Here is a 19162-nt window from a genome sequence, read left to right on the forward strand (position 1 = left end):
GATGGCTAGTGATATAGAACATTTTTTTAGATGCTTATATGCCATTCATATTTCTTCCTTAAGAGAATGCTTTATTTAGCTCCATACCCCATTTTTTGATTGGCTTGTTTGATTCCTTATTATTTAACTTTTTGAGTTCTTTGTATATCCTAGATATTAATCCTCTATCAGTTATATAGCTGGCAAAGATATTTTCCCATTCTGTAGGTTGCCTCTTTGCTTTCTTCACTGTCCTTTGCAGTGCAAAATCTTTGTAATTTCATGAGACCCCAGTGATTAATCTGTGGTTTTATTGCGTGAGCAATTGGGGTTGTATTCAGAAAGTCTTTGCCAAGACCAATATGTTGAAGGGTTTCCCCTACTTTTTCTGCTAGCAGTTTCAGACTTTCAGGTGTGATGTTAAGTTCTTTAATCCATTTGGACTTAATTCTTGTCCATGGAGAGAGAGAAGAATCTATTTTCATCCTTCTGCAGATATATATCCAGTTTTCCCAACACCATTTGCTGAAGAGGCTGTCTTTTCTCCAATGAGTATTTTGGGCATTTTTTATCAAATATCAGTTACATCTGGGTCCTCTATTCTGTTCCACTGATCTACATGTCTGTTTTTGTGCCAGTACCATACTGGTTTTGTTACTATGGCTCTGTAGTATAGATTAAAATCAGGGATGGTGATACCACCAGCCTCATTGTTGTTGCTCAGTATTATTTTAGATATTCTAGGGTTTTTTTTTTTTTTTTTTCGAGGTAGGGTCTCACTCTGGCTCAGGCTGACCTGGAATTCATTATGTAGTCTCAGGGTGGCCTCGAACTCTCAGTGATCCTACTACCTCTGCCTCCCGTGTGCTGGGATTAAAGGGGTGCGCCACCACGCCCGGCTTAGGGTTTGTTTGTTTTTTTTTTTTTTGTGACTCCAAATGAAATTTTGGATTGTTTTTTCTATTTCCATGAAGAATGTTTTTGTAATTTTGATAGGGATTGCATTAAATGTGTAGATTGCTTTTGGTAAGATTGCCATTTCACAATATTAATTCTTCCAATCCAAGAACGAGGGATGTTTGTCCAATTTCTAGTGTCTTCTGCAATTTCTCGCTTGAGTGTTTCAAAGTTCTCATTGTAGAGATTCTTTACTCCCTTGGTTAGGTTTATTCCACAGTACTTTATTTATTTATTTATTTATTTCTTTATTTATTTATTTATTTATTTTTGATGCAATTGTGAATGAGAGTGATTCTCTGATTTCATCTTCTGTGTGTTTGTTGTTAAAATATGTGAAAACAACTGATATCTGTGTATTTATTTTGTATCCTGCTACATAGCTGTAGGTTTTGATCAGCTCTAACATTTTTCTAGTAGAGTCTTTAGGGGTCCTTTATGTATAGAATCATGTCATCTGTAAATAATGATAAGTTGATCTCTTCCTTTACAATTTGTATCCCTTTTATGTGTGTCTCTTGCCTTATTGCTATGGCTAAGACTTCCAAAACTATATTAAATAAAAGTGGGGACAGTGGACACCCCTGTCTTGTTCCTGATTTTGGTGGAAAAGTTTCCAATTTTTCCCCATATAGTAACATGTTGGCTGTAGACTTGTCATAAATAGATTTTATTATTTTGAGATATGTTCCTTCTATTCCCAGTCTGTGTAGGACTTTTATCATAATGGGATGTTGGATTTTGTCAAACACTTTCTCTGCGTCTAATGAGATGATCATGTGATTTTTTCCTTCAGCCCATTTATATAATGTATTACATTTATAGATTTGTGTATATTGAACCATCCCTGCATCTCTGGGATAAAGCCTACTTGGTCAGGGTGAATGATCTTTTTGATATACTCTTGTATTCTGTTTGCATATATTTTGTTGAGAATTTTTGCATCTATGTTCATGAGGGAGATTGGCCTGTAAATTTCTTTTTTAGTTTTATCTTTCCTTGGTTTTGGTATCAGGGTGATGCTGGCCTCATAGAAGGAGTTTGGTAGAATTCCTCCTTTTTTCTATTTCCTCGAAAAGCTCAAGAAGCAATTGTGTTAGCTCTTCCTTAGAGGTCTGGTAAAATTCAGCAGTGAATCCATCTGTGCCTGGGCTTTTTTTAGTTTGGAGATTATTGATAACAGTTCAGATCTCCATGTTTGATATAGGTCTATTTAAGTGATTAATCTCAATTTGATTTAATTTAGGTAGGTCATATAAATCAAGGAAATCATCCATTTCTGTCAGATTTTCATACTTTGTGGAGTATATGCTTTTATAGTATGTCCCTATGATTTCTTGAATTTCTCTGGAATCTGTTGTGATGTTACCTTGTTCATCACTGATTCTAGTAATTTGTGTCTCTTCTATCTTTCTTTTGGTCAGATTTGCTAAGGGTTTATCAATCTTGTTTATCCTTTCAAAGAACCAACTCTGTTATTAATTCTTTGGATTTTTTTTTCCATTTCATTAATTTCTGCCCTAATCTTTATTTTTCTTCTTGCCTACTGATTTTTGGTTTGCCGTTTTCTTCTTTTTCCAAGGCTTTAAGGGGAAGCATTAGGTCGTTAACTTGTGCCTTTTCTAATTTCTTAATATAGGCACTTAAGGCTATGAATTTACCTCTTAGAACTGCCTTCATTGTGTTCAAGAGATTTTGATATATGGTGTTCTCATTGTCATTTGACTCTATAAATTGTTTGATTTCCTTCTTGGTTTTTTCATTGACCTATCCATCATTTATTAGTGTATTGTTTAGTTTCCATGATTTTGTGTATGCTCTACAGCCTTTCTTGCTCCTGATTTGTAGTTTAATTCCATTGTGGTCAGATAGAATGCACGGAATTATTTCAATTTTCCTGAATTTGTTTAATTTGCTTTGTGTCCTAATATATGATCTATTTTAGAGAATGTTCCATGTGCTGCTGAAAAGAATGTATATTCTGCAGCCTTTGGATGAAATGTCCTGTATATATCTGCTGTGTCCATTCCTTCTATGACCTCATTTAGTCCAGATGCCTCTCTGTTTATTTTTTCCTGGGATGACCTGTCAATTGATGAGAGTGGGGTGTTAAAGTCACCCTGTACCACTGTGTTTGTTGTTATCTGTGACCTTAGTTCTAATAGTGTTAGTTTGATGAATTTGGGAGCCCCCATGTTAGGTGTATATATGTTTAGGATTGTAATGTCCTCCTGTTGGACTTTGCCCTTAATCAATATAAAGTGACCTTCCTTATCTTTTTTGACTAACATTGGACTAAATTCTAACTTTTTAGATATTAGGATAGCAATCCCTGGTTGTTTCCTAGGCCCATTTGCTTGAAACACCGTCTTCCAACCTTTCACCCTAAGATAATGTCTATCCTCTGTAGAATGGTGAGTTTCTTGGAGACAACAAATTGTAGTATCCTGCTTTTTAACCCAGTATGATAACCTATGCCTTTTCGTTGGGGCATTGAGGCCGTTGATATTAAGAGATATTATTGACAGGTGTGTACTTATGTTTACCTTTTTTTTTTTTTGTGGTTCTGGTTCTACCTGTGCTGTCTTGTGTTAACTAGTATTTGAGTATTGCTTGTTTTTTCTAGGTTCCTTATATGTGTGCTTTTCCTTTTCTTCAGCATGTAGGATTCTATCAAGTATTTTCTGTAGAACTGGTTTTGTCTTCAAATACTCCTTTAACCTGCTTTTGTCATGGAATGTCCTTATTTCTCTGTATATTTGAATGGATAGCTTTGCAGGATAAAGTAACCTTGGTTGACAGTTTTTATCTTTCAGACCTTGGAATAAATCACGCCAAGCCCTTCTGGCTTTTAAAATTATTGTTGAATAATCTGCTGTAATCCTGATGGTCTTGCTTTTGTAGGTAAGTTGATTTTTATCTCTAACTGCTTTCAATATTTTTTCTTTGGTTTGTGTGTTTGGATGTTTGATTATAATATGGCAAGGAGAGGTTCTTGCCAGGTTTTGTCTGGTTGGGGTTCTAAAGGCTTCCTGTATCTTCGTTGGCACCTCTTTCCCAATTGGGGTCAAATTTTCTTCTATGATTTTTTTGATGATGCCACTATGCCTTTGTGTGGAATTCTTCTTCTCCTATGCCCTGAATTGTTATATTTGTTCTTTTTATAGTGTCCCAAATATCTTGAAATTCCCACTCATACTTTTCTATAAGTTTGTCTTTCTCCTTGTTGGCTGGTATTAGATCTGCCACCTGGTCTTCTAGCTTAGGTATTCTGTCCTCTCCTTTATCCATTCTACTGGTTAGATTTTCTACAGTTTTTTATTTCATTAACTGTGTTCTTTATTGCTAGTAATTCTGACTGTTTTTTCTTTATTATTTCTATTTCCTTATTTATGTCTTGTATTGCCTTCTTTATATCATGAAATTGGTGTCCTGCATCTTTTTTGATTCCTTTGATTTCCTCTTTGACTCCTTTGATTTGTTTCTGACTTCTTTGAACACATTTACAATCATTCTTTTGAAATCTTTCTCAGCCATTTCCTCTAACTTGTTCTCACTGGAGGTCATTTCTGATGCATTAATAGTTTTAGGTGGATTTATATTGTCTTGCTTTTTAGTGTTTCTTGTGTTATAATGTATATATTTTTGCATCTTGGATTAAGTTAATGCTTGGATTTTCTAGCTAGCTGGGTATTCTTAGCTGTATCAATTGATTTGATGTTGTATATTTTCAGGGTAGGAACTTCAGGTGTTATGTGAGACTGTTAAGACTCTCAGTGTATCTGCAAAGGTGCTCTTAGGGGTTGAGTTTCCCTGCTATGGGAGTATTCACATAGGCTGAGTGGAATAAAATACAGGTAGATTCTAAAAGTTAACTAAACACTGTACCCATTCAATCAAAAACAGCTCTAAGTATGTGTGCCAGAGTAGTTATTATAACAACCAGATCCTCTATCAACATAGAGATTAATATTTCTGGTCTATTGAGGGATCCAAGTCAGCTTGTGACCAAGTGAGACTCTTCCCGGGTGCAATCCCAGTTACCTTGGATGATTTTGGTCTCAGTCAAGTTGCTGCCTGGTCGTCAGGTTGCTGTTCTGATTTCTGGAGCTGGGCACTGGCTTTTCCTGTGGGTCAAACCAAGCCTGGCATCTGTGGCCCTGCAGATCAGCACACCTGCTGATGGAACTGCTGCTGCTAAAGCTGCCTCTGCTAGGTCCAGTGCCGCCGCTGCTGCTGAAAGTTGCTGCTGGTGGACTCACCGTTGCTGCTGCCTCTGCTGCTGCTGCTGCTGCTGTAGCTGCCACTGCTGGAGCCACTGCTGCTGCTGCCTCTGAAGCTGCTGCTCTTGCTGGGTCTGCTGCTGCCGCCGCTACTGGATCTGGTGCTGCTGTGGCCGCTGTTACCATTTGTTGGAGCTGCTGATGTTGCTGAAGACTCTGCTCCTGCTTGGGTCCCACTGTTGGCTCAAGTTGGCCTAGCATAAGTGTATTTTGCTGAGTTATTTTGGTGTCGTGTCCCCCCCCCCCCCCCCCCCCCCCCCCCCCCCCCCGCCCCAGGCTGCTTTAGCCTAGTACCTATACCGCCATCTTAACCGGAATTACCTCAGGGATTGTTGATTAAGGTTAAGCTTGCAACTTAAATCTCCAGCAGCCCGGTGGCGGAGGTGTCACTGGGGGACACCGTGGGGGATCTTAAGTCCAGCCTTAAGGTGGGTTTAGAGCAGTGTGTGCTCAGACCATGTTTGCCAGCTGTTTGGTGGTGTCTCTCTGCTGTCCATCTAAGGAAAAGGAAATCCAACTGCCACCTTTTAGTCAGGCTCAAAGACATCTGTTCTATCCATCAATCTATAGCAAGTTTAAATAAACAATGTGAAGAAAGGATCAGATACATTGCCTGTTATCAAGACTGATAGGAGGAAGTGGCAGCGGTGGGTCTCTGAACGCCTCTGCCCCCTCCTCCCGGTTTCAGATCCACATTTGCTACCAGCGGCGGCAGCAGCGGAGCCAGGCCAGTCCTCAGCGCCCAGCACCGTCGTCACCCCCCCCCACAGTCCCGGCAGCGCAGGGCAGCTCAGGGCAGCACAGGCCCTCGCCGGAGCTCACGCATCCCAGAACTCAGTCCTTACCACATCGTAGAGAAGGAAGATGAGCCAGTCCAGCTCCAAATCCAGCCAGCCCTTGTCCTCCAAGCAGGAAAACGACGGTATTGAGAAGCGTGGCCTAGGTAGGCCCACAAGCAGCCTCCGAAGGAGCCTAGTGGAGAGCCAACACCCAAGCGACCTCGAGGCCGACCAAAGGGGAGCAAAAACAAGGGCGCTATCAAGACCCAGAAAACCACCACAGGTCCAGGGAGGAAACCAAGGGGCAGACCCAAAACACTGGAGGAGGAGGAAGAGGAGGGCATCTCGCAGGAGTCCTCGGAGGAGGAGCAGTGACCGCGCAGTGCCGCCTGCGGGCCGCGAGGAGCCGCTTCCTTCTGGGACTGGACGCTGGCTCCGGCCCGCCCGCCCGCCCCACCGCACACTACCGCTCACCAGATGCAGGGCTCTGCGGCCGCGTGGGGGGCCTCCGTCCCGCACCCTCCTGCCCAGCGCACACACTTGCCTCTTCTCTTCCCAGACAAGGCTAACGTCCTCGTAGCCACAGCCTGCCCGCCCTCCCTCCCTTGCAGACGCTGCTCTCAGGCCCTTGGCTTGGGAGCCGCAGCTCCTGTGGCCTCTGTGTCTGGGAGCACTCCCCTTGCCTTAAAGGGGTCCCAAGCCCCATCTCATTCTGAACTGGCAGCTGGTGTTCCCAGAATAGGGGGATGCATAGAGCCCAGGATGCCGCAACCAAAACTGTCAGGGGGGTTCTCACCCAGTTCCTCCCACTACCTGGTGTAGGACAAGCTCTTGGGGTACGGGGAGCAGCAGGGCTTGTGTTGAAGCCCCTCCCACTTCCCATTCCCTGAGACCTGATACCCACTGCTGTGACCATCACCACTTACCTAAGTTTCCTCTGGCAGGCTTGGGGTGCTCCCAACCTCCCTGCTTCCAACCTAGGCTTTCCTTCCAGTGGGGCACTAATAAGGAGCTAGCCCCGCCCCTCCTGCTCCACCCTGCCCCCAAGGTTCTGGCTCCATCCTTTCCTCTGTTCACAAACTACCTCTGGACAGTTGCGTTGTTTTTGTTCAATGTTCATTCTTAGAAATCCACCATTGCTGCTACCAGCGTGACGTTCATCCTCGTCACCTGCTCTGCCTGAATCCCTCCCCAGACAGGGAAGCGGGGCTGGGGCACCACGGACGGGATTGCTGACCACCCAGGTCCCAGGGAGGGTGGGGCCTAGCCCCCTGGATGCTGCAGCACAGTCAGGAGGGTGGCCCCAGACTGACCGCAAGGGTATAGGGGCCACCTTCTCCCCTTGTTCTGTTGGAGAAGGGGGTGGCCATTCGTCCCAGCCTAGGGCCCCCTCTGTTTTCCTACTTGCAGTTACTTGAATAAAAAAAATCCTTTTCTGGAAAAAAAAAAAAGATTGATAGGAGCAAAATTCCCAGCACATTATCCATGTTTGTTACTAAATGATTATAATTACTCACTTGACAGATAATGAGAAAATTATTATTCTTTCTACTGCAAATGAACTCCAGAGGCATATGCAACTTTGAGAAACTGGATTTAAGTGAGTGTGATGAAAATGGACCCTGACCTGAAGGTTGTTCAAGGAAGCTGATAAATATCTTTTTTTTATGGTATTCAAATATGTATTTTGAGTTGTGTGAGCAAATATAAGTATGTGGGATATTCAAATTGCTGTAAAAGCTACAAAAGAAATACAGAAAAAAAAAGATGAGCTCCTAATGATGGAATAGAAAGAAAAACTTATTTAGCTTTTGTGTATGTGCATTCTTACATATTCATATCCAGTTGAGTGGTTAGCTGTCAAAACTTGAAGCAGTTACACTGAGACTAGATTAAGTATGTACTATTTCTGACAATGGATCAGTACTGATTTCAAGTTTTACTATATCTCAATGGTTTCGTTAAGATTACTTAGAGTAATATTTTAGTATCATGAAGTTTTGAGAGACACAGATTACATGAGTGTGTTAGTTATACCAATTTGGCAAAATTTATGGTGAGTGTGATGAAAATGAGTATTGGAACACAATAGAATACACTGGCATCCAGAAAAAGACATGTTACATATGCCCATGCCTAGCAGCCACATTAATATTGGTGCTTTAAACATTCACATCCAAACTCAAGGGACACTTAGAAAGCTGCAGGACTTTAGTACAAGAACCTAAGTAGATAAACCTGAAAAATCTTAATCTTCTCTCTCTTTTTCTGGTTTTCTAAGGTAGGGTCTCACTCTAGCTCAGGCTGACCTGGAATTCACTATGTATTCTCAGGGTGGCCTTGAACTCTCAGTGATCTTCCTACCTCTGCCTCCTGAGTGCTGGGATTAAAGGCGTGCGCCACCATGCCCAGCTTAATCTTCTCTTTGTAATCCATCTGCAAGCATTGTTTAAGGAGTAGCTACTCGGCCTTAAAGAGTCCTAAAGTGTTCAAAGTACACTCACCCCTTGCTACACCATGACATCTGAAATTAGTAAGCAAGACAAATGGAATACATTTTGCTCTTACATACTAACATACTAAATGTATATTTTAGGAGAGCTTGGAACTGAGAGCTAACTTGTAGTTGGTAATATTTAAGTGACTAGGATTGTTATTTAATCACTATCCCATGGTATCACATACTGATGGCTCTATAATGTGTTCCATTTAGTACCAATCACTTTTGGGTGAAGAAAGAAGGCATGGCAGAAAAGCAAGGCCATGCCTCCCCTTTCCCTGTTCAAACAGCCCAAAACAGCCTTATGTCTGTATACAATTTTCCATCATCTGATATTCTTTTCTGGGATATATGGAACAAGCTCTCACCTCAATGAGCTTAATCTACACAAGGTATAAGACACAAATAGTATAAACTCTACAGTATACAAAGTATAAACAATTTAGCACTCAACAGATGAACTACAAATCAATGATTTTATCAAATAGGAAACACATACCATTCTAAGTTTTTAAGTAATTTTAGTGCTGCTAACCAGAGACTATACAAACAAGACAAAAACAATAAAAGACAAAACCAACTTCTCATTGCATCATATACATGAGGATAAAATGTGTGGCACAGATGTGACAGGAATAACTGTCAATTTAAAATGGGAATGACTTGTAGACATTAAAATCACATACAAGCAGGAACCAGTCAATCAAATGTTAAAATGAAACAGCATCTTTTCCCTCTGTAAAAGCACTGGAAATCCAACCAGTATAGGCGACTGACTCACTAAGTGTTTTCCCATCTCACTCAACCTATTGTAGTGCCTATGGTTATTTTTTAATTATCCTATTAGTTATAATATTCTGATTTTCAAGGTCTGTATAAACTCCACTATGCTATTTTCTGTAGTAATACTTCTATAAAAATAACATGGCTAGCTAGTTATAAATCAGAATAAACACAAAATTATACATTTTCCAAATTAGTGGGAAATAACTTATATCATGACATATCAATTAAAATTGCATCAATAATAACTAACATTTCTATGGTAGACCCCCGCCACACACAAAAAATTAATCAGTGCAGAATAGGGCTTGGGCTACAGTTAATCACATTTGGTTTTCTTAAAAACACAACTTTATTCACTATAAACAATTAAAAGGCAGTTTTCTTCCTCCATAACACACACAGACTTTAAGGTTTTAGAAGTATCAACAACCTATAAGAAAAGTACTTTTAAATGGTTAAAATGAATCATAATACCAAAATTTAGTGTATGAAGAGTAGACAGAAACAACCAAGAAAAAAGTGGATCATTGGTGTTGAATATTTCACATGAATAGCCCAAAGTAAGTTCCAAAGTTTCTCCACCTTCACAAATTAAAAAAAGGTGTCCTTTCCAGTGTGGGCATATACATTATACATCTCTCATCAACAAGTTTAAGAGCAGGGTTTTAAAAGGTGGCAATATCAAGTTCTTCAGTACCTAAAATTGGAGGACAGAGAAATTACAGCGGCATCCTTTCTCAGAACGCGTTAGGATCCTACACGAGATGTGGTGGTTCTTTTATCTGAGAAAAAGCTTTTCAGAAGGAACACCTGTCCTATGCTAACCACCAGAAGAACGAAGGCTTCTCCCACTGACCAATAGGCTACTCTTGTGTTTAGATCTTCTGCTCGGCTTTGGCCTTGAGCTTCCCTCAGCCGGACATGAGTCTGATAGTCAGTAACAGACTTCAGAGCTTCGTGAATGGAAACAGATTCCACCTGGGTAAGGGCACTGACTCGGTTTTCACTGGGAAACAAAGGTGGATCTTCCCCAACTTGAAAATCAAAATACATGGTTTTATGTGTGAAAGTAGAGAACTCATTGCAGAAGCAAAATCTGTAGGTCCCATTTTTGGAGGCCGTGAAGGTGAAATTATCATACCTTGTCTTCATCTCTTTGTATAACACTTTACCATCAGGATCTTCCAATCGACAGTCTACATCATAGTGACCACCAGTAATCACCTGGAACTCGAGGGCGCACGCGGTGCCCGGCGCGATGTCCTCGTAGAAGCGCTGCTTGGCATTGTCGGGCAGCTCGAAGGTGATCTCCGGCAGCAGCGCCGGGAGCCTCCAGCCCCAGCGGCCCGCGGCGGCCGCCCAGCGCGGCATCGCGGCATCCCGGAGAGGGCGGCCTCCATGGAGCTGCGGGGATCGACGCGCGGCAGGCCTCGGCCCCTACCGCCCAGCGGGAGAGCGCGGAAGAGCCACCGGGCCTTGGGGTCGGATGTGCGATGCTCACGGGGAGAGAGGACGGGAGGACTGCAGCCAGTACAGAGATAAAGCAGGGAGAGAAGCAGCGGAAAAGGCCTAGTGGGCCAGAAGTCTTAAATATTTAATTTTAAAAATACTTTTAGGGGCTGGAAAGATGCCTCAGTAATTAAGGCACTTGCCTGCAAAGCCTAAACGACCCAGGTTCAATTCCCTAGTACCCATGTAAAGCAATATGTACAAAGTGGCACATGCATCTGGAGTTTGTTTTCAGTGGCTAAAGGCCCTGGTGTGCCCATTCTCTCTGCTAGAAGTCCTGATAAATATCTTTAGAGAACAAATAAGAGTTATACATATGAACTAGTATTTTATCATTTTCTAGTATTTAATTGCTATAATAATGAAAAGGTTTTTATGTGATATACACTAAATGAATACATATAAATTAAATTTAAAAATAAATTGGTTGTTTCTTCTTGATCCTCTGAACAGAATTTCTACTGGGTCTTAATAAAATGATGTAACACTTGGGGAAAAAGATGCAACCTAGCAATCCCACACTGGAGACCAAGATAGAGAAGACCTCCACCATCACCATGGCCTTCCCCTTGGTGCTATGGTAGACAGGGAGGAAGGTGAGCCACACACTGCAGAACACCAGCATGCTGAAGGTCAGGAATTTGGCTTCATTGAATGTGTCAGGCAGGTTTCTGGCCAGGAAAGCCACAGTGAAGCTCCCTACAGCCAGAGATCCGAGGTATCCCAGGACACTGTAGAAGGCAGTGACTGAGCCTTTATTGCACACAATGATGATGTGACCATGTTCTGAGTGTGCATCAGTGTCCACAAAGGGAGGGGATGTTCCCAGCCAGATTCCACAGAGAACAAGTTGGATCAAGGTACAGATGGGAATGATGAAGTTAGGTGCTCCTGATACCAGCAATCCCCTCATCTTTCTTCCTGGAGCAGTGGTCTTGAAGGCCAGAACCACAGTAATTGTTTTGGCCAAGACAGTGGACACAGCCACAGTGAACAGAACTGCAAATGTGACCTGCTGCAGGATGCAGGTGACTATGTTGGGATATCCAATGAAGAGTAATGAACAGAGAAAACAAAACTTGAGGGAGATGAGCAGGATGTAGCTGTTTGTTCGATTATTGGCCTTCACAATCGGTGTGTCTTGGTGCTTCACAAAAACCCCAAGAACAAGAGCAGTGAGTGCAGAGAAGCACAGGGCCAAGCAAGCCAGAGCCATCCCCAAGGGGTCTTCATAAGACAGAAATGTCACAGTTTTTTTGAGACAGTGAGTTTGCTTTTTGTTGGCATACTGATCGATTGGGCACTTCACACATTGATCCATATCTGGCAGACAAAGCAAAGTATCATCAGGATAGTGGCAGTCTTTCCTTCTTAGTCACAGCACAGTACAAACAAGTGTTTTAGAGGCGAAGCATATTTGTATTCCTTGTTCCTACTGACAAAAATCAAGGTAGATAGTTCAATAACCACGATTCCCAATTAAGAAGACCATCATATTATGGTATAAAAACACAGATATCTTTTAAAATATTTTTATTTGTTTGCAAGCAGAGTGAGAAAGAGAGACAATGACAGAATGGGTTCACAGAATCTGTTGCCACTTCAAATAACCATTAGATATGTGTGCCACTTTGTGCATCTCATTGTAACAAAGTATTTGGGAATTAAACAGGACTGGTTAGGTATTGCAGGCATGCATCATAACTGCTGATTTATCTACCCAGCCTAGCAATGCTGTATTTTATCCATTTAATTGGCCCTATATATTCTCTTGATCCTTTATCTTAAAATAATAAAATAATGTTGTTGTAATGTAATAGAATGCTACAACATAGCTTAGATGAAACATTTCTTATGATTTCTACTGCTGGAGAGGTGGGTTAGTGAATAAGCCCTTGTCTGCAAAGCCAAAGGACTTACATTTGACTTACTAGATCCCTCAGAAGTCAGACACACAAGGGGACATATGAGCAAGTCACATATGTGCACAAGTTGACATATGTGTCTGAAATTTGACTGCATTGGCTGGAGATCCTGGCCCACCAATTCTCTCTCTGTGTCTCTCTCCTGCCCTTAGTTTCTTTAATAAAAAAGAAACAGGTTTACCTCAAAAAATAATAATGGTAATACTCACTCAGAGTTGTATAAACAGTGCAGTCCAAGATCAGAGGGGTACATGGTTATATGTCTTCTTTAAAACAGTCTTTTTAAAAAAAAAATTATTTATTTATTTATTTGAGAGTGACAGACACAGAGAGAAAGACAGATAGAGAGAGAGAATGGGCACGCCAGGGCCTCCACCCTCTGCAAATGAACTCCAGACACGTGGGCCCCCTTGTGCATCTGGCTAACGTGGGACCTGGGGAATTGAGCCTTAAACCTGGGTCCTTAGGCTTCACAGGCAAGTGAAGGAAAGCCATCTCTCCAGCCCCTTTGAAACAGTCTTTTAAACATCCATAAAGGGAGGGAGGGACAGCACTCATGCTGCTGTTGACTTGGGAGGGAGGGAGGGCCTTGCAGGTAGCACAGCAGAGAACCTGATCAGGGACATGTGGCTGAGACTAGGGTCTACTGGGCCACAAGGGAGTGTGGAAATCCTTTGATTGCCCCTCCATACTCTCCCACAGATGTTGCCTGATATTACCGTGAAAGCTGAGTCATGATTAGGTGGACACTGTCTTGACCAGAGGCACTTTTGCTGTCTTTTATTATTGCTGTTGTTGCTGTCCTTGTTTTTTCTTTTTGTTTTTGTTTTTTGAGGTAGTGTCTCACTGTAGCTCAGGCTGACCTTGAATTCACTATGTACTATCAGTGTGGCATTGAATTCATGGAAAACTTCCCACCTTTGCCTCCAGAGTGCTGGGATTAAAGGCATGCATCACGCCTGGCTCTTTGATGTATTTTGAAAACCTTTTATTTATTTTTTCACAAAGACCATAAATTTCGACAATAAAATGTGATTGTTCCTTTTCAGCATGGTTTCATATCTTATGAAGTCTTTGTCTGTATCAAGGTGATGCCCTATGGCTTTGTCCTTAGATGGCAGTTCATACATACAATTGTTTCAAAACTTATTTTTAAGAAATACAGCCAGGCATGGTGGCACACGCCTTTAATCCCATCACTAGGGAGGCAGAGATAGGAGGACCAAAGTGAGTTCAATGCCACTCTGAGACTACATAGTGAATTCCATGTCAGCCTGAGCTACAGTGAGAACCTACCTCAAAAACAAAACAAAACAAAACAAAAAAAAAACCCAAAGATGAACAAATAAATAAATATTATAAAAATGAAATTGAAGATCCCGATATATAATTCACACCAATATCACTATTGCTTAAACCCATTTCCTTGGCATAGGTATTAATGTACTAATCTGGAGAGGACATAGCATTTACCTGTTTCTCCAAATTCTGCCTCCATAACCCTTGGTCTATGTTTTAACGGAATTTGGTCAGGAAATTATTGAGAAAGCATTATGAGCAAAATGTTTTTCCAACTTTGATAATATTGAATATGATGCATAATAGTGAATTGGAGAGAAATTCCTCCCACCTGTAAGTTGTATTTTCTATCATGGTGTTTCACAATTTTGATCGTGATCACATTGAATCATAAAATAGGATTAAAAAGCATTATATGCTATCCCATATTCAGTATTTTCATTAAGGAATATGGTATTTTTACATTTATAATTCAAATCTTACTTTTCTTAAGTATGTTTTTGAAATTTATGTGCATACGATTTTATTGTGTAGGCATGTCATAGTTAGTCTAGGTTATATGGGTGTCAATTCCACTTTATTTGCTACAAGTAGCATGGACGGCATGCACAAAAATAAAACACTTTCCATATTAATATGAATCTCATCCATCACCTCTATAGTTTGTATGTAACAAAATAATTTGAATTGTATGTATGGTATTATCTGAATAAACATAGTTTTTATTTTCTTTCCAATAACAGTTTTAAATTCTTTTTTATGACTTTATCCAATCACATCTAAACAAATTAAAATCACTCATTCCTCTTTTACATTATGTATCAACACCACTCCCTACCTACTTTAATTTCTGGTACGCTGGAAATGTGACCTGGGTATGAGAGTACCTTGAAGACTTTAATAGATCAATTTTCATATAATTACTTAAGTGCCTTTGATTGTATTGATTGCAGCCTTTAAGGTCTACTATAACATCTCACCTCCATGTTTGCTTCTCTTCTCAAGTGTAAACTAGAGAGCAACATTAAATAATACCTATTCATCCACTCAGTGCTCAACCTAGTACTCTTGACATCCTAGAAATACATGCTTATTTTTATTCTTATATTTGATCATCAAACATTTCCCATTACCTCCTTAAATGCTTGGATGCATATCTAAAATAACACTTTTGACATGTTAATCAGACTATTTTGGTTTTTCAAAACAAGATTTTGATGTTTGTGATATTCCATGTCTAGATTCTTAAAATTAACTTTTATTTCTGAACTACTTTGCATATTCTCACTAGATACTGGTTCCCAGTATGAGTGGAGAAACAATCGAACTGGAGAATTACTCCCTGTGGTGGTTTGATGCAGGTGTCCCCATAACTTAGGTGTCTCAATGCTAGGTTCCCAGCTGATGGAGATTTGGGAATTAACGTCTGCTGGAGCCTGTGTCTTGTTGGGGGTGGGCTTATGACTGTTGTAGCCAGTTTCCTCATGGCAGTGTTTGGCACACTTTCCTGTTGCTATTGTCCACCTTAGGTTGGTCAGGGTGTGATGTCCACCCTCTGCTCATGTCCTCATTTTCTCCTGCCATTGTGGAGCTTCCCCTTGAGCTGTAAGCCAAAATAAACCTCTTTTTCACAAAAGCTGCTCTTGGTTGGGTGATTTCTACCAGCAAGACAAGCCTGACTGCAATACTCCCTAAACTATCAACTTACCCATATTGTTAGAAATCTCATTTGCTGGGCAGGGGAAACAATCAAAACAGCAGGCTGCCTTTCCCTCCTGCCAGAACTTCCTGAAACCAGGCCTGCAAGTCTCACTGCACACAGAGGAGGGAATCTGAGGAAAACCAGAAATGTGTTTGTAACAGGTAGGAAGTTCATCTACTTCATTCATAATTATGAGTTAAAATAATGCAGCATTAATAAACTTATTTTCCAAGCCTATAATAAAATTGAAAGGTCAAACTCCATTTAATACTTTGTATGTTGTCATACATATGGAGATTTTGATAAAACGTTTTGTTTGCTATGAATAGCTTTTAAAAGATAGAAAGGAAATCAAGCAGGCTTGAAAAGAAATCCTAAACAAGTTGTTCTTGACCAAATGAGGAGGTGGTGCACATTGCCCCACATTATTTTTGTTCTTTATGTACTAAATAAATAACTACGTAAATAAAAATAACTTTAGAGGAATGCATTACAGTTAGAGAAAACCTACCTGCCTACTTCCTGTTGTCCACTTTTTTGTCTTATCAGACAAATACAATTGCTGACCAATATTCATATATGGAGAAAACTGTCCTATTTTGACCTTTATTCCAAGACCTCGTGGAAAATTCCACATGTGGAGAATATCATAGTCTGCATCAATCTTTGTATTCTCATTAACTGTCACTAGGTCTCCAACAGGGTTAATAAATTGTATGTTCTTCAGAGCATGGTAAAACTAAAAGAGATATATCATTTTGCAATTACGTATGTACACACATATAGACATACTCTATGTAATATCTCTTTTTTGCAACCCATCATTCATAAGAAAACTTCATTGTATGTACCTGATAGTGCATAATAAATGAAATTCCACTGATTGATTCAGTATTACTGTATTTTTATATTTGTTTTTGGAGAATCTTCTAAAATGATCACCAAATATTGGGCCAGGTTAATGAGATAAGCCTTTAAATCCATTATATTTACAAAAATCAAAAGAACATTAACTAAAGCATTATTGTCTTTAGTAATTGCAGTGATACAGAATTCTTTAACAACTCATGTGACCTGTCAATCACCCAAATAGTGTACTTTGGCATGGGAAAAGCAATTTCACATCTTGATATTCAAACACTTCATGATTACAAAAACCTGGGATTATGTTTCAAATACTTAGAACAGTTGGGCATGGTATCAGGATCATTGGGCACATAAAAAACATCACTCAAATCTTTATGGACATGAGCAAGATGAACATGTCTCCAATAAATCTATAGGTTAGTTAACCAAACTTGGAACAATCACACTGAATGCAGGTGGCACTATCCCACGGGACAAGGGTTTCTAATCAGTGAAAATTGGCAGACCACATATACTCATCACTCTCTGCTGACAGGCTGTGTATGCCATGGGCACAGTTTGGTCATACTCTTGCTTCCATGCTGTTATCAACATGATGGACTGTACACTTGAAGTGTGAACCAGAGTGAAACTATTCTCCACTAAGTTTCTTTTGTCAGGTATTTCCAGCCCCCCCCCCCCAAAAAAAAGTAACTAAAAACGCACATCTAGATTTACTTTCTAGGAAATAAATCAATACACAAATATTTTTAATTTGGAAGAGTACTCCCAATACCAGTGTTTTTTAAAAATGTGTGCAACCACGTAGGAGGTAATGTTGATGACACTACATACCTTTGGGCAGTCAAGTAGGTATCGAGGTGTCATTGACTGAACATCTACCTGTTGAAATAATGTTTCATGAAGGGCATATGCCCAAGCATACACAGCATTGTATAGATTGTAATGCTCTTCACTCATGGCCATGTCAAATCCTTGATCTGCATACCATTCTAATGAAGTGTTAGGTAAACACATGCTCTGTGATTGGCATTTAGATTCCTTTTCTGAACAATTAAAGTTCATCCATTCTGATTTCAGCAGTGAAATATCTATGGGATATGTGGAAGTGCTCATTGTTTGGATAAATTTTTTGAAATTGGGAATCTCATGATGGTGGGTTGAAAAAACAATAGTCCCAAGGAATGAGTCAAGCATGAAATCTCCTTTCATATTTGTGATGACATCTAACTGTAAGGTGGTAATCCAGATCCTCTGGATGCCTAGATAAGCCCATCTTATAAAACTTAATTCTAGTGTAGAATTCATTTCACCATAAATGATAACAACATTTGCCAATGATGTCACAATCTGTTTATAATATATCTCAGCCCTTGTATTGTATAACTCCATGTTTAATGAGATCACATTCACAAAGGCTAAACAGAGTTCATTTCCTTGTATGTTTTCTCTCAAGTCTGAGAGAAATTGGGTACCTTGGTCATCATCAGGGATGGCCAGCCCCACCCAGGTCCAGTTGAAATGAAGCAATAAGGAGACCATAGCAAAAGCCAGTCTTGTGTTCTTGGGGGCAATCTGATACAGATGAGGATACTGATAATGGTCACTCAGAATAGGATGAAATGGACCATAGTGAATCTAAAGGACACAGAACATAGAAATAAACATGAGGAAGGGAATTGGAAGAAAACTCAATGTAAGATCTGAAATGTGTTAATCATTACTTGGGAAGAATGGTGAGAAAGATGATTGTTCACCTCATTATTGATCATATTTCACTATCCATAAGACTCTGGAAAATTAATGAACAGTTTAAGGGTTGTAGGAAATCCCTTTGCATGTTGCCACATACCTCGTGTAAAATTTTAAAAATTAAGTGCTGATAACCCACCAAGTTACAGATTATTATCCCAGTAAAGCATACGTAACAATATATGCATAAACAAGTACCCTATTGAAATATCCCTAGGCACATATGAAAAGTAATAAAGGGAACAAGTTTATAGCATTTATAGCACAGTCTCACCTGTGCATGATGAAAGATCTTCAGAAATGTCCCAATTTTGCTACTTGCTGCCCATGTTGGTCCTGTAAGTAGTATACCACATCCCACCAATTTACAGCTGTAATTAGGAAGCTTGCGATATTTAAGTGCTGCCCAATGTAAGAAAATTATCATTTTAAATGAATCGTCACACTTGTCAGGAAAGAAATTAAATTTCAAAGAGATGTTGGGTAAAAGGTTGGGATTCTTGTTGATCTCCTCGGTAACAAAAATCAGTGTCAGAATATATTGATATTTTTTGACTGGCAAACTAAAAAGAAACAAAGTGATCATTATGGATAAGGCTTCAAGCAGGACAATCTTCAAAGCAAATAGAGTGGACATGTAATACATATAATAAATGAGGCTTTCTCCTGAACTTCTCATGTTACCGTTCACCTTTATGTGAGGATATGAAACCACATGACATAGGGAACAACTATGCATTTTTAAATTATGTAATGACAGACCGTTCATACATGTATGTATTTTGCTGTAAACATATATAAAGAGCTGGTTTCATCCTTAGCAC

General features: G+C 40.0%; 2 protein-coding genes and 1 pseudogene across 2 annotated transcripts; 1 reads left to right on the forward strand and 2 right to left on the reverse strand.

Moving 5' to 3' along the window:
• Positions 1-6083: 6083 nt before the first annotated feature.
• Positions 6084-6387, forward strand: LOC123457551 (annotated as a pseudogene).
• A 3644-nt stretch (positions 6388-10031) lies between these two features.
• Positions 10032-10655, reverse strand: LOC123457536 (transmembrane emp24 domain-containing protein 7-like). Its single transcript, XM_045141414.1, has one exon. It carries the CDS (start codon positions 10653-10655, stop codon positions 10032-10034), a length of 624 nt encoding a protein of 207 aa, XP_044997349.1.
• A 550-nt stretch (positions 10656-11205) lies between these two features.
• LOC101607531 (vomeronasal type-2 receptor 116-like) lies at positions 11206-18894 on the reverse strand. The gene is made up of 5 exons (XM_045141413.1): positions 18583-18894; positions 17412-18224; positions 16231-16458; positions 15726-15849; positions 11206-12116 (listed from the first exon to the last, which is right to left on the reverse strand). Exons 1-5 carry the CDS (start codon positions 18763-18765, stop codon positions 11206-11208), a joined length of 2259 nt encoding a protein of 752 aa, XP_044997348.1. The 5' UTR covers positions 18766-18894.
• Between the last annotated feature and the right edge of the window lie 268 nt (positions 18895-19162).

The sequence above is a fragment of the Jaculus jaculus genome, unplaced genomic scaffold, assembly GCF_020740685.1.
Source record: "Jaculus jaculus isolate mJacJac1 unplaced genomic scaffold, mJacJac1.mat.Y.cur u25, whole genome shotgun sequence".
NCBI lineage: Eukaryota > Metazoa > Chordata > Mammalia > Rodentia > Dipodidae > Jaculus > Jaculus jaculus.

Excerpts from the sequence above, each read along its gene's own strand:
- LOC123457536 (XM_045141414.1), bottom strand. The coding sequence starts at position 10,655 with ATGCCGCGCTGGGCGGCCGCCGCGGGCCGCTGGGGCTGGAGGCTCCCG.
- LOC101607531 (XM_045141413.1), bottom strand. The coding sequence starts at position 18,765 with ATGATAATTTTCTTACATTGGGCAGCACTTAAATATCGCAAGCTTCCT. Across the intron at positions 18,225-18,582 it reads GCTATAAATGCTATAAACTT|ATTCACTATGGTCCATTTCA; the intron begins GTTCCCTTTATT and ends TGTGTCCTTTAG. Across the intron at positions 16,459-17,411 it reads ACTGCCCAAAGGTATGTAGT|TTTTACCATGCTCTGAAGAA; the intron begins GTCATCAACATT and ends TATCTCTTTTAG.